The sequence below is a fragment of the Dendrobates tinctorius genome, unplaced genomic scaffold (genome assembly GCF_039654945.1).
Source record: "Dendrobates tinctorius isolate UK_male_01 unplaced genomic scaffold, ASM3965494v1 ptg000292l, whole genome shotgun sequence".
NCBI classification, from domain to species: domain Eukaryota; kingdom Metazoa; phylum Chordata; class Amphibia; order Anura; family Dendrobatidae; genus Dendrobates; species Dendrobates tinctorius.
In genome coordinates, this window is record NW_027361959.1 from 7,225,357 (window position 1) to 7,241,914 (window position 16,558).

The 16,558-nt window shown below is 43.4% G+C and overlaps 1 protein-coding gene across 16 annotated transcripts in view; it reads right to left on the reverse strand.

Annotated features, from left to right (window-relative positions):
- The window catches only part of CAMK2G (calcium/calmodulin dependent protein kinase II gamma), a 301,123-nt gene that overhangs the window by 150,774 nt on the left and 133,791 nt on the right, over nt 1-16,558 (reverse strand). For all 16 annotated transcript variants that reach the window (XM_073560061.1, XM_073560057.1, XM_073560059.1 and 13 more), the window contains exon 3: nt 11,840-11,899. In XM_073560061.1, the coding sequence (XP_073416162.1) occupies nt 11,840-11,899 (60 nt within the window). The remainder of the gene's footprint in view (nt 1-11,839; nt 11,900-16,558) is intronic.

The following is a 16,558-nucleotide window of genomic DNA, read 5'->3' on the forward strand; positions in this document are numbered from 1 at the left end:
ACTGCTAGTTGTGTTGATAGGTTCAGGGGTCTGCAATCTGATAGTTGCCAACTTCTCTGGTTTTCTGGACTTAGCTTGTATTTCTGCTTTTGCCTCCTACGGTGACTCATTCATAACACACGCCCCTTAGAAACCCGATGTGTACCTTAGTTACCAGTTCCCTGCATCAGCGCGCTGGTAACTAAAGTACACAGCGACGCCGCACGCTCGGCGTCACTGGTGCGGATCGCTGTTGAAGCTGTCTGTTTGACAGCTCCCCAGCCATCATGTAGCAACTCACCAGCGATCCTGACACGTTGATATCGTTGTCGGGATTGCTGGTGAGTCGCTATGTGTGACGGGGCCCTAAGGCTGCATTCTGTTAAGGTGGCTCTTCCGTTTTTGACACCCAGTAACGCCGAAATATTAACTTTTATTAATAGGTCCTCATTCCTGTAATGCGTCCCATATGTATGGTGTGTCCCCCTGAAGCAGCCGCCTCCCTGCCGTCAATCATGTCTCTATAGCGTCTGGGCCTCGCTTCCCATAGCCGTCCATCATGCCCCTGCTCTGCCGTCTGTGCCCCTCCTCCCATAGCCGTTCATCATGCCCCTGCTCTGCCGTCTGTGCCCCGCCTCCCATAGCCATCCATCATGCCCCCGTGTGCTGCCGTCTGTGCCCCACCTCCCATAGCCGTCCATCATGCCCCTGGCTCTGCTGTCTGTGCCCCGCCTCCTGCTCTGTGGAAAACAGTTCTCGGGCACGCGCAGTGCACGCTGCACGAGAACTGACATAAGGCGATCACACCTGCATTTTGTGGAGGCCCCAGATCCTGCCCCGCAGTGTGAATACATCATAACACACACTGCGGGGCAGGATCTGGGGCCTCCACAACAAGCAGGTGTGATCGCCTGATGTCAGTTCACGGGCAGCAAGCACTGCGCATGCCCGAGAACTGTTTTCACAGAGCAGGCGCCGGCATAGGAGACAGAAGAAGGCGAGGCACAGACGGCAGGGGCATGATGGACGGCTATGGAAGGTGGGGCACAGACGGCAGCACACAGGGGCATGATGCATGGTTATGGGAGGCAGGGCACAGATGGCAGAGCAGGGGCATGATGGACGGTTATGGGAGGCAGGGCACAGACGCTACAGAGACATGATTGACGGTGGGGAGGCAGCTGCTTGAGGGGGACACACCATACCTATGGAAGACATTACAGGTATGAGGACCTATTTATAAAAGTGAATATTTCGGCATTACTAGGGGTCAGAAACGAAAGAGCCACCTTCACAGAATGCAGCCTTCGTGCTGCTGAAGGTGGCTTCTTTAGTTAAAAGCACCCGGGGGGGGGGGGGGGGGGGTGACAGGTTCCCTTTAATATATTGCAATCATATACAACACTGTGTATTTACAATTGCTTATTTTACCTTTCTACCCAGCTAATTCTTCTGCTTTATATTGAAAGAGGAAGTCTCTTGTACCGGCAGAAATCATTCCTCTCTTCAACCAGTGACTCAGCTGGTCCGCTCCTCACCCCCCACCATAGACTTCTGCAGTGACTCATGAGTCATACAGGAAAAATTGACCTCCTGTTTCTACAAGGAGCTTACAAAAATTCAGCTAGACAGTTTTTAATTCACATGATGTCATAGACCTAATGGAAAAAAATAATTAGCTGTGTAGAAAGGCAAAATGAGCAATTGTAAGTGCACAGCGTTATATAAAAACGATGACAAATATATTGACGACAATCATTTTGATGGGAGGAGTGCTTCTTTAAAGATCCAGATGTGTAACATTATATGCAATATATGGCATGTCTCAAACGATGTGCTACACCAAAAATCAGCTTAAATATTGTAGAAGGACAATCCTTTATGTGAAGGAGTTAGGAAACATGGAGACTGTTTCAAGTAATTACACTGACGTACAGAACCCGAGACAAAGGCGTGTGTTTTATTCCAGAATGTGAATTAAGCTGCCTATTGCACAGAGTATTAATGTGACATCGTAATAACTGTTTTGACAGCGGAGTGTAAGAAATATGTAGGTATCATTCTGATAGCTGTCTGAGCCAATCACCATGCTCCACGTATGGGGAGGATGCAGACGAGTGAAATAAAAAGGTCTCCTTAGTAATGATGGCAATCCCTGGCATGTTCCATATTACAATCAACAAACACAGTGCTATTTAAAGGGAACCTGCCAGCAGGTTTTTCGACCCCAAAGTGATGCCATCACATTAAAGTACCTGTAATGGTGATTACTTTAATACCTTTATATTACAAGTCCATAACTCCTTGGTCTTGCAATCCACAGGAGAATTCTTATGCAATGGAGCCTGCAATTGCAGGGGCTTGGTCTGCACTTCCACCTCTCCAGCTTCTTTGGCCTCTTTGTCCTCCGGGCGCCGGTCTCCTGCCCGTGACTGACCAGTTACTCTTCCTTGAGACATGCTCCCCCAGCCTACATCTTGCGACATCGTTCCCAGGGGCGGAGCATGTGCAGTAACATCCTGATGATGCTGCAGAGTCAGACTGTCCATTTGCACATGCGGCGCCCCCAGAAATGTTGGGGCCTGCACAAGATCTCAGGAAGTGAAGCAGGCTGCAGAGATTGACATCTCGCAGAGGTGCCATAATTTCCAGGGCGGCGTATGAGCAGATGTAAAGTCTGGACTTTGCAACGTCAAGAGGACATTTCAGTGCATGTGCCACCCCCAGAATGACAGCGCTTGCATGAGATGTTGGCCAGAAAAGCAAGTTACAGGGAAGAGTGATCTGTCAATCACTGGTAGAACGCAGATGCTGGGAGGAGTAAGGGGCCAGAGAAGCTGGAGAGCTTTAAAAGGGAACCCGTCACCACTTTTCAGTCCTAACAGCTAAAAATACCATTTTACTCAGTGTCAGCTATGCATTCCCTAAATACTTATTTAACCCCCCTGACTCCCCATGTACAAACCAATAAAAACCCATAATAAAGTTGCTATCAGTGTGTTAAGAGTGGGAGAAGAGGGTAGCAGTGACAAGCCAACACAATGGGAAGCACTTAGGAACACATTTTATAAGTGGTCATAAATTTGTAAATGACTCATGAAAGAATAAAGTTACATTAAAACCAGGCATATAGTTTTTCTTGTGAAATTCTTAATAAGTTTGATGTGTCACATGACCCTCTTCCCATTGGAAAAAATAAGGTGGGATCCAAAATGGCCAACTTCAAAATGGCCACCATGGTCACCACCCATCTTGAAAACTTTCTCCCCTCCCATATACTAATGTGCCACAAACAGGAAGTTGATATCAAACATTCCCATTTTATTTAGGTGTATCCATATAAATGGCCCACCCTGTATTTAGCGCATGCATAGCGGACACTGAATAAAATGGTAGTTTTAGCTGGTAGGAAAGAAAAGTGGTGACAGGTTCCCTTTAAGTGTGGACCAAACCCATGCACTTGCGAGCTCGTAGATATAAGAATTCATCATTGAATTACAACACAAAGGAAACATGGATTTGTAAGATAAAGTTATGGAAGCAATCATCCAGGTACTTTATTGGGAAGACGTTACTTTGGGGTCTAAAAACATCTGCTCAGAGGTTTCCTTTAAATGTGTTGCAAGTATCACGTCTGTGAGTATAAGACTTACGCACTTAATCACAACGTTTCCTCAAGCATCTATTGTGCTAAAGTTATTAAATATTCATCCATTTCTTAGTTATATTGTTTTCTAGGAATGCTGGTTGACAATTATAGTTACCATAAAAGCAAGTTTGCTGATAAAGCGAGTTGGAAAACTACTCTTGCGGGAGCTGTAGTGGCTGCCATATTTACTTTCTATTTCCCGGCTCGCCGACACCGAACGGCACAAATCTGGTTTGCATCCAGAGTTTGCAAACACGTCCAGATAATCGTCTAAAAGACATAGGTTCCTGGCTTCTTATAAGAGCTCTGACACATGCATGGCAGCCATACCATTAACTCACGAATGTGCACTTATTTGCAAAAAGATTTTTCCTAAAACAACAAAAAACCATCCAGTGCAGACGATCCAGCCATCATCCAGCGATATTTGCTTTTCACTCGCCATCCATGATATAACATACCAGTGACTGCTGCAGCCAATCAATGGCCTCAGCACTGATAAATTATGCCAATGGCAGGTGCAGACCATCGCATGTTCTCCATCCGAGAAAAACGGTCCGACTATGCCAATCACACTTTGATTTTCTTTGATGTGGAAAATTTAAAAAAAAAATACATTTTCTCCAGTCTGTCCGTGAAAATCGGGCCACACTTGAATGTCATCAGAGTGCGGTTCAATGTTTTCCACGGACCCATAAACTTGAATGGGTGAGTGCCAGCTGATTATCGGAGGCAAATTGTGCATGCTTTTTTGTGTTTTTTCCTTGGACATATGCACCACCTCATTGAACAACATTTGTCTGAGGGCAATCCGATGTTCTGACGAATCGTACTGGAACTGGTGGAACTGAAGCAATGTTCACCTGCACAAGCCGCTAGAGGCATCACCAAGCGAGCACACCATTGCTGACAGCAAGTACCGTATATACTCTCGTATAAGCCAAGATTTTTCAGCCCATTTTTGGGGCTAAAAGTCCCTCTCTCAGCTTATACGCGAGTCATATACATGGGGTCGGCAGGGGAGGGGGAGCGGGGGTGTCAGATCATACTTACCCCCCCCCCCGCACGTCTCTGTATCCCCCCTGCTTCTCCCATGCCTTCCTTCAGGGGAAAAGTGGTACCGCTCATTAATGTCATGAATATGCGCATATTCATTACTTTAATGAGCGGTACCACGTGACCGCTGAGGGAAGGAAGAGCTGCCGGAGATGCAGGGGCTGCAGAGACCACGCCAGGAGAGGGTAAGTATATGTGATATTCACCTGTCCCCGGTCCATTGCTGCACCCGCTCTGTCCTCCGTGTCCTGTCAGTGACGTTCAGGCAGCAAAGGGCGCGATGACGTAGTTAGTGCACACTGTGCCCTCTGCTGCCTGAACGTCACTGACAGAGGACCAGGAAGACAGAGCCGGCGCAGCAATGGACCAGGGACCGGTGACTATCGCAGGTGTCGGGGCCCTGAGCCAGCGGTGACACCGGTACCCGTCCCCACCTGCTCAGGACACCGGCACCTGGCCCCCAGTGACGAGAGGGGAGTATGTCTTTCTTTTTCTATTTGCAGCAACAGCGGCATATGGGGGTATAATCTATGGCGCATTTTATGGGGCATAATCTATGGAGCATTTTATGTGGCAGCATATGGGGGCATAATCTATGGAGCATCTTATGGGGGCATAATCTATGGAACATCTTATGGGGCATAATCTATGGAGCATTGTATGGGGGCATAATCTATGGGGCAGCATATGGGGCATAATCCCTGGAACATCTTTTGGGGCCATAACCTTTATGGAGCAGCATATGGGTCATATTATTTTATGGAGCATCTTATGGGGCCATCATGAACTGTATGAAGCATTATATGGGGCTCCGGACTCAATATGGATATTCAAAAACATTTAACCTAATTGATGTCTCAATTTTACTTTTAATGGTATCTATTTTTATTTTTGAAATTTACCAGTAGCTGCTGCATTTTCCACCCTAGGCTTATACGCGAGTCAATAAGCTTTCCCAGTTTTTTGTGGCAAAATCTGGGTCGGCTTATACACAAGTATATACGGTAAATAAAGTACTTCAAAGTACTTTTTGATCAGCACTCCTGGCTCTTTTTTTGGTGCTTGGTGAGAAGATATGGATCTGGAATGTAGTATATACAGTTGTGGCTACATGTTTTAGAGAGTGACAAGTTTTGGTTCTCTCAAAATTTGCTGCTTCAGTATTTTTACACTTTTGTTGAGAAACGCATCAAGTTACTGCAAAGACTCAATATTTTCAGTGTTCACTGCTATTTTTCAAGACTTTTCCCCTCAACACGGTAGCTGGATATCAGCTTCTGTGCCAAATCCTGAGGGATGACAACCCATTGCTGTCTAATCATTGACTGGAGGTAATCATAGAATGTAAGTTCGCAAGGACAGGGTCCTTTCCCCTCTGCACCAGTCTGTCATTGTAAATTTGTTGACTGTTAACGATATCTATAACTTTGTATGTAACCCCCCTTCTCATGTACAGCACCATGGAATTAATGGCGCTATATAAATAAATAATAATCACGATTTCTGTTTTTTTGTGGCTTGACCACAGGTTCTCAACGCGATCAAGATCTAGAGAGTTTGTTGGCCAAGGACCCAAAATGTATGTAAATGAATTGTTCACCGAGCCACTTAGATATTACTTTTGCCTAGTTACATGGTCTTCATCATGCTGAAAAAAAAGCATTGTTCATCGCCTAATTGGTCCTTGATGTTTCGGAGAATTTGCTCTTGAGGATGCTAAAAATAGACTAGATATTAGACTAAATAAAAACTAAAAAACACTGAAACAGCAAACTTTGTAAAAATAAAACTTGGTGTCGGTCTCATAACTTGTGGCCGTGATTGTAGTAGAAAGAAACATCATCCAGAAGTCAGCATATAACCATTTCTATAACAATTGAAATGTTAAACACTTTGGTTCTTCCCTTGTTCACTGCCTCCTCCAAGTGCAAGGCTCAAAGGACAGCCTTTTAAGTCAGGAACTTGAAGCAGGAGGGTGTGAACCATGTCCCAGAATGACAGAACCCAAAAAATGGGAGTGTCATATGTAATCAAAGAGCATCAGAGGTCAGATCAGCTATGCTCAATTGACAGGATACTTTTTTTCTTAAGAAGATGCACAAACCTTTTAAAGAAACTTGTCATTATATTCATGCCGCTTTAAACCTGGGAAGCATGACTCTGAGCCTGGCTGCACTTTTTCCAGGTATGTGTTTCTCTGAAATGCAAAGTTAGAAGATCCAGCCGGGTACCATAAGGAGAGACCAGACCAATCTGCTGCAGCCCCAGGCGGGGTCTTCCCATCCCGGTATAGTTGATTGACAGGTCTCTCCCGTGTGGTTACACTGATCGATCTCTCCCTAGGTACATAAAAAATACTCCTGTGTCTCCCCGTAGTACCTGGCTGGCTTCTCAAACTATATTTTCTCTGAAACACCACAGCAATTGAGAGAAAAGTATAACTGGCTGCAATCGCAAGCTCGGATTCATGCTCTTCTCACTCACGAGACTTCTATTCTGATCGCCCAGATCACACTGGGGTCTGTGTGTCAGTGGAAAGTCTCCTTCACAATGTAAGTCGATGGAGTTCTGATGCCCCAAAGACTTGTATTTTAGAGTGACACAGAGCAAAGTGTGACCTGAAGAGTCAGCATAGAAGTGAGAAGAGCACGAGAGCTGCGCTTGAAACGGGAGAAAACAGCGATCGGCGACTATGTAAACACACACTCACACTACATTACACATGCGAGTATATAAACACACACTCACTCTACATTACACATGCGAGTATATAAACACACACTCACACTACATTACACATGCGAGTATATAAACACACACTCACACTACATTACACATGCGAGTATATAAACACACTCACACTACATTACACATGCGAGTATATAAACACACTCACACTACATTACACATGTGAGTATATAAACACACTCACACTACATTACACATGCGACTATAACACACACTCACTCTACATTACACATGCGAGTATATAAACACACACTCACACTACATTACACATGCGAGTATATACACACACTCACACTACATTACACATGCGAGTATATAAACACACTCACACTACATTACACATGTGAGTATATAAACACACTCACACTACATTACACATGCGACTATAACACACACTCACTCTACATTACACATGCGAGTATATAAACACACACTCACACTACATTACACATGCGAGTATATACACACACTCACACTACATTACACATGCGAGTATATAAACACACACTCACTCTACATTACACATGCGAGTATATAAACACACTCACACTACATTACACATGCGACTATAACACACACTCACTCTACATTACACATGCGAGTATATAAACACACACACTCTACATTACACATGCGAGTATATAAACACACTCACACTACATTACACATGCGACTATAACACACACTCACACTACATTACACATGCGAGTATATAAACACACTCACTACATTACACATGCGACTATAACACACTCACTCTACATTACACATGCAAGTATATAAACACACACTCACACTACATTACACATGCGAGTATATAAACACACACTCACTCTACATTACACATGCGAGTATATAAACACACACTCACTCTACATTACACATGCGAGTATAAAAACACACTCACTCTACATTACACATGTGAGTATATAAACACACACTCACTCTACATTACACATGCGAGTATATAAACACACACTCACTCTACATTACACATGCGAGTATAAAAACACACTCACTCTACATTACACATGCGAGTATATAAACACACACTCACTCTACATTACACATGCGAGTATATAAACACACACTCACTCTACATTACACATGCAAGTATATAAACACACACTCACTCTACATTACACATGCGAGTATATAAACACACACTCACACTACATTACACATGCGAGTATATAAACACACACTCACACTACATTACACATGCGAGTATATAAACACACACTCACACTACATTACACATGCGAGTATATAAACACACACTCACACTACATTACACACGCATTTACACAAGTTTAGCTCCTTTAAATACATGTAGTGCAGCTATCCAGTAAAAACTTCTGCGCACATCTGGTCAGGGCTGTGGAGTCGGTAAGCCAAACCTGCGACTCCGACTCCTCAATTTCCCTTACACCGACTCCGACTCCACGACTCCGACTCCCACACATATTGCTTATATTTAAGTGAAACATTTATTGTAGTACAAAGTGAACCTCAGACATTTAATCATTTTTATGATCCAATAATCAAGATATTTAGATAGAACAGAATATATATTGGTGTACTACCCGGTTTTCATTCTTTTTGGTACAGATACGATATGGATAGACAGATATGGATAAATGGATAGAGCAGATTTCTAATCTGCTTTTGCTATTGAGTAACATTATCTATGAGCTCAAAAACCTTTCAGGTGATGCGGTTTTTTAAAAAGATGATCAGCTTTTGCAGCTGAAAAACGTATCCTCAAAAAACACAGGAAAAACGCTGTGTGTGAATGTAGCCTTAGATCAGGAATAGAACAGCCATTTATAGGACATTTCATAACTTTCCCAAACTCCTATGAAAAAATATTCAGCACATCCTGCATTGAATTACTGTACCCAATTTATTATATATTTTAGGAGTCGGAGTCGGTCCATTTTATACCGACTCCAACTCCGACTCCACCAAAATGAGCACCGACTCCGACTCCACGACTCCGACTCCACAGCCCTGCATCTGGTTACGAATTACAGGCATGCTTCCTGGGCTGGATTATTTCTGAGCACAATTCCTGGCTTTTCATACTTACATATTGTGTAGTGTCCCTTAAAATTACATTTATTATTTTTAATCTACCATGAAGCCCAGGACAGCTCGCTCCATCCAGCCAACTATTCTCCCCATTCATCTCCCTACACTAACCAATAAAACTCGCGGTGCATTAAATAAATGGAACTTGAAGGGCCCCGTCTTCCTGTGAAACCAGCTCTGCGTCATCCCTAAAGGGATTAAAAGCATTCTGAGAGTGTTGCCAACGCTCAGCAAGAAAAACTCGTCATAGAACGGCATCTTGTCTCGTCTGAGTCTGCGATCCAAGCAATCAGCATGAAAGCCAATAGAAAACATTTTGGCAGAAAGCATTAGTATCCCAAAAATATTACCCACCCTTCGTGGACAGGATTGAAATATGGCATGCCAAAGCTAGCATACCACATGCCTTCTGTCCCTACCAGATGATCCATATTTCACAGCCTAATGTGCAAACAAATTCAGGCCATTTCAAGCCTGAGCTCGTGCTCTGCCAGTGAGCAGCCATCCGCACAGATAAGGCTGGAGGCCCTGCTGGTGCAGTATGTATTCTGCCACCATACAACGCTGTCTCTGTGCTTACCACTAGTCCAGGAATATTATTTCTGTTACCGAACATCCCTCCCCTCCAACAACAGGAAAATTACACCTTCTGCCAAACTGTAAGACGTCTTTTCGGTTAGATTTGTTCCTGAGAATACAGAGTGACAACCTATATAAACATCATTACAGCCCCCAGAGGGGGCCCAGCTTTCCCACCATCCTAAAAGGCAAATCTAAATGGTCACGCAAGCATATATGCTTCAGTCCAATATCGCCACATAACTACGCTGTAACCATGTTTTCCTAAAATCCGTCAAAAAATTAAGCTATCGACAGCTAAAGGTGACAACGTGAAATTCTTCTATTGGGACCGTGTTCACATCTGTGGCGGAGCCTAGGGTTGGAGCACAGGCGATGATTTTCTGCCATAAGGACAATCCTTGGGGCGAAACCCAGCAGACCCCAAAATAAGACAGTTGAGAGTACTGTGGCCATAGTTCAAAGAGAAACGGTCAGCAGGTTTTTGCCATTTAAATCTGAGAGCAGCATAATATAAGGCAAGAGAGCCTGATTACAGGGATGTGTCATTTACTGGGCTCTGTGTTGTAGTTTCAACACAATCAGTGTTTTATCAGCAGGAGATTATGACTAGAGGACTAGGTCTCAAGTGCACGGCAGTCCAGCTCATCTGCGCAACCCCGCCTCCACCACCACCGATTGGCCCTTTTGCTGTATGTACAGTGTATACAGGAAGCTGAGCGTGGGCGGGGTTATACACAGCTCTAGCCTCGGCTACATCTATAGCAGAGAATACCGGGATTCTATCAAAACTGCACCTAACAGTCCAAGAAGAGATACATCACTCCAATCAGGCTCTCTACCCTTGCATCATGCTGCTCTCCTATTACAAAAACTTGCTGACAGATTCCCTTTAAAAGAAAAGTCATGGCCTAAAAGAGCAGACAAGTAATTTTTTCCATAAAAAAAAAAAAAACACTCCCCCAATTTTAGCGAGAAGCACATCATCTGATGTAACTTCATTTACAGAGATTCTGGCAATTCCTAATTTTTGTTCCTGGTATATAACGCATACTAGATCTGATAACAGCAATGGCAGAAGCTGTGGCTGCAGAGTAATATGTCATATCCCCCATTGACTGGAACCTCTGGTGCATAAATTATACAACTTCTGCGTTTTTACTATCCCATACATTTAATTAAAAATCTATTATGGTTTTCAGAAAAGCTCTGGCTGTATTCCAAGCTGGCAAATCAATACGACAGCTGATGGAACGCATTCAATTTATTAGAATCTCAGTCCTCTTCATCACACGCTTGTCAACCAGCGGCCCGACTCGTCATCCATATTACCCGCAGCTTGTTTGTAGTGATGGAAGAAATAAACGCGTGCAGAAAGATGATAACAGATAGGGATTCTTTACTGTAAGAGCTGTGAGACTATGGAAGCCCCCGTCACATGACGTTGCAATGGTTGATTCACTGCAAACCTGCAAGGATGGCCTGGATGTCTTTCTTGAGATAGAACATTACAAATTATGGGTATTAGGCTCAGTGATGACATGCCGATGAAGGGAAATCGTTTGATTGACAAATGTGACGTCGCGATGGAATCTTTCCACTAATACGGGGAAAGTAGCATCTGACTTGTAGGGGTTTTGCCTTCCTCTGAATCAACATTTTAGGGTATAGATTACACTTTCTGGACTTGTAAGTCTTTCCAAACTTGCAAAAAATTAAAAGATTATAACTTACCAATATTGGGATGTTTTAGAAGTCGGCAAATACGGGCCTCACGTTCCAGCTTCTGGTGGTCTAAACAAAAAAAGGAGACAGAGGTTTGGTGACTCATTCGTGTCAAAATAATATTTTTAAAATATTTTATTATTTCTTATGTGTTTATTTAAAATATAAAATAATCTGGTTGCAAGTTTAACAGGGTATTCCCAACTTGGGGAAATTTATGCAATATCCACAGGATACCCCAAAAATGTCTTAGTGTGAGCTAATGGGTAGCGTGTGCAGAGCCTCCAATGTATACAATAAGATGCAGCGTCAGCTTGCTTTCCGCTTCAACTTGCTTTTAAGGTCTGACAGGGAGAAACCTATTACAAGCGGAGGAGATTGGATGAAACTGCATATCCATGATACACTGGAAAATCTGAAGCATCAAGAGATTCGGCTCCCAGAAGAACTGGAAATATATTCTGCATGAAGAGAACCATTTCCTAGGGGAAGACAAAGCCAAGGTGGCACAAAACCTTGACGCGGCACATCAACTAAAAGAGACTATACAATTATTATTAATAGCCTATGCTGCACTATGTAGGCAAAATAAAACTATTTCGAGAGCACTGCTTTAACAATTTATCTTCTTAGTGTAGTACAGAACCAGCAAAGGACAAGCAGCTACATCTAAAAGAGCGCCAAACAAGAAAAAGAAAATGTGTAATTTGTATTCATGCCACGGCTCAAAAGTATAGGTTTGTTAAGTGTAAGAGTTTAGTTAACATAGAAAATTGCTAGGAATAATCTTTTCAATCCCAGCAGCTACAAGCTACAATTAAGTGCCAGGCAGCTTAGAGAAAGGGGACAATGAACCTACTGCTGTTCTAACTGCGCCATCCAGAATGAAATGTGATTTTCCGCTGAAGTGTAGGATAAATACGTTTATACATAACAAAAGTCTTCATTAATGTGTTACAAAGGAAATTACCGATCTGATGAAAGGTTACGCTCCGTTGAATCATGTATATGAAGCCATGATCAGAGAGTTACCTGTGTTTCGCTCTATGGTACAGCGGTTTACAAGCCATTCATCTGAGTATTGATTAAACTGATAATGCTTCATGGGCTCAAATGGGGCATGACAAACTAAGCGGAGGTAAGAAGGCTAAAAAGCATAATTAGTAATGCATTCACCGTCCAACATCTACCACTTGCTAACCCTGAGCCATCAATCATCCGGTCAACATCGGCCCATCCGACAAACCAAACCAGATACCAGCAGTAGATGCTACAAGCTGAAAACGGTGACCAGATGGGAGCACAGATACATTTTGTTTTTCTATTGTGCTTTTTTCATAAATAAAGCAGATGGTGATATTTTAGTTCATTTTGGAAAATATGTTCTGTAAGATAGCACTTACTGAATGTGTTGGGGACACTCGCTTGAAAACGGGATGAAGGCACACAGGAAAGTTTTCTCGCTTATACAGTCCACACGGTTTATTTAGACTCAGCATAAACCACTGTAGGCCATGTTACACATGACCTACCTAACACATAGTCCATAACACTTCATAGTACATGGCTTTAAGTTGCAGTCACTAAACATGCCGGACTTCTGTGTCCAGTTACCGTGGGCGATTGCACGCCGTGCCAATGTCTCTTTCACAGTTTTACTCCATGACATACAACATGAGATTGCAGTCTCTAAACACGCTGGACCTCACTTTGCCAATTACCGCACAGTTCTTTAATTGACCTTCGTCAGTGCACACAGTCCCAGTCCCCCATACTCTGGGTTACCTTCCTGGCTTCCACACCCTGACTTCTTGTCAGTCCTACCTTCTGGGGAAGCTGCCTAACTGGGATCACTGTCCCGGACGATGACGGTAGCTTCCTCACCACAATTAGCCATCACAGGCTCTGCAGGTACATGATCTCACCATGTGCTCTTCAGGAATCCGGTCCACTCGCAAGACCATCCAACACAGACCTGTCCTCCTTCAGGGCCTTACAACACAGATCATGTGACCCAACCACAGTCACATTATGTAGCTGAAACCACTCCCATAGGTGGGAGGTGTGTGTGGCTAGCCAGTCCCGCCCAGCTCTCCGGCTAACCCTGTAAGCCCCCTTTTATAAACAAAAACGAGGCTTGTAGAACTACAGGTCCGAGAGCAACATTTCAGGCTTACAGCGCAGAGGACCTTCTCCGGTCACTGTCTCACAGTTCACAAAACACAAATCCAACAAAGTATAACTTAACAAATACAGTTGATTACTATTAATTGTTCTGGAGAATGGAATCTAATACTGCAATCAGCATTATCTGTACATAAGCCATGTATGGGGGCACCCTGGTTGGTCCCAGAGACCAAGAAAAAAAATAAAGATTGTATGGCCTAACCCCATTTATTGCCTAAAAGAAGAAGTTTTTAACAGCTGTTTATCAGTCTTTTGCCAGTAGAAACAAACATGCAACACGTTGGGTGGGTGACGCAGCTGTCGGATGAATGAGCATTTTGCCTACTGAAATGGTAGGGTATTTTCACTGGTTTTATTAACTTAAATATAAAATTTGCAGCAATTTTTTTTTCACACAATAAATGTTTGAGGTCTTTGGCATTTTTTCTAGAAACGCAGCTGTCTAGGTATGGTGTTTTATTCATGAGGTTTTTTTTATAAGTTTCTTAATAAAAAATAAAATAAAACGCAATAAACCCATGTGTATTAGACATAACAAAATAGTATACCGTACATGTGATGAAGTGTTCGAAAATACTGATGACAAAAAAAAAATACAATGTGTGTGTATGAGAGTGTCTAATTGGCTTTGCAGGAAATTTGCATTAAAAAAACGCCCAGTGTGAAGTAAGCCTAATAATACATGTTCAATTGTAACGACATCAAGACAGATACAATCTTCGTGCTACAAGACAGAGGAATTAGGAACACAAATAAGTCTCTCCCTTTGCCATCCTTGTTTGGAAACTATTGGGCACCACGTAGGGGACAAAGCAGGCGCTCTGTCACACACTAAGTGTAAAAGGAGCTGTACTGACAACTATCCAAGGTCAGAACAGTAGGGTTAACACTACTGTGTCACCGTGGCAACCAAACAGGCTGCCCCATGCTCAGTATAGCTACACACCAGCCCGCTCCTAAAAGGTTGTCCACACATTTTCTGAGCAGGGCGTGAAACGACATTTAAGAGTCATATAACGCTGGTGTCATGTCTCAGCCTCATGTCCAGCAATCTCCCCTGTGTGCTGCCATGGCAAATTCCTGGAGGAACAGATATGCTATTCTATCACTTGTTACCAACAATTATGTGTGAAGATCAGCTAAACTGGAAGACATTAGAGGAACGTCACCTACACGGCCACCCTGGCATGAGGACGTGACACTGACCACTTTGGTAATGATAATGCCATGGCTCAGGGGCATCCAATAATTGGATAAAGATCTCCGCCTAAAGTGTGCTCTTGTAGGACCCAAGCCAAAGATGGCAGCTTCCCATCATTTCTTAAGGAACTTAGTGAGGACCTGGTTATAGAGGGCACGACATGCCCGTTTTAGGAAATACTCACTATAGTGTAACAAGTCTGCAGCATATACTTTTTTACACTCTACACTGCGCGCTCCTTCACCAGCCCACTTTAAGTATCAATTTGACAAGAGGGTGTTACTATTCCTCTTGTCAAAAGGTGTGCCTCTTCAGAGTCGGTCGTGGTCAGCTCTAATTGGACAGTGTCAGACTGTGCAGGGACACACCCCCAACTGGTGACGCCCACGTCACATATACAGCCTATGGTTGTGCTGCACGCTGGACGCTAGCTTCACCAACAGAGCACAAGTGATAATTGCAGGGGTCTAAACAGCAATAAAACCTGTGTCATGGACCCTTCTAACACAAACAGGTCGTCCAAAGAGGAAATCCTATTTAACTACAATTTTACAATACCATAACCACAAGGGAAGTAGCACAAGACATATTTCACAGCATTTAAGCATTAACTTTCTGCAGATTACAATATAAAATACAGTTGTAGAAAATGTATATAAAATGTCTGTAAAATACCAGCAATACATGGCGGCTGTATCTCCTTGGCACAAGTAGAGCATGACTACCATGCCTGCCACTGAACCAAAATAACGTTCTATATACATGATAGAAACTGCTGCAAGCTTAACCAGTTGCCATATTTTGGATTAACCTCCCTTCTTTTATGTATTTAAATCTAGTTTTATTTGCCAAGTGGGCAAGACAAGACAAGATTTACATACAGGGTAGAGGGGCTATATCTCAGGAATGGAGAGGCACAGGGGTCAAATATTGAACACTACATTCAGAAGTAGTATGGAAATGACATCTTGTAGTATATCCAGTGACGATCCACTCGGCATTACACTGTGCATGTGCCTTACGCCGGGGTCACACTTGCGAGTGCAATGCGAGGGGTGCACATCAATACTCGGCACTGCCGCCGGCACTCGGGAGCAGAGCGTGCGGCTCCATGTATTTCTAGGCATCTGAACGCTCCGGTCCCAAGTGCCGGCGGCAGTGCCGGGGACTGATGTGCGAGTTTCTTTCATTGCACTCGCAAATGTGACCCCGGCCTGAGTCTGAGACCATCATGACGTGACGCTTCATAGTTTGCAATACGGTTTTCCATAGAACTGTACTTGGTGTTGTCTGTTCAGAGGCTGGAAACCTACGAGAAATGTCCAAGAGCAATATTAAAT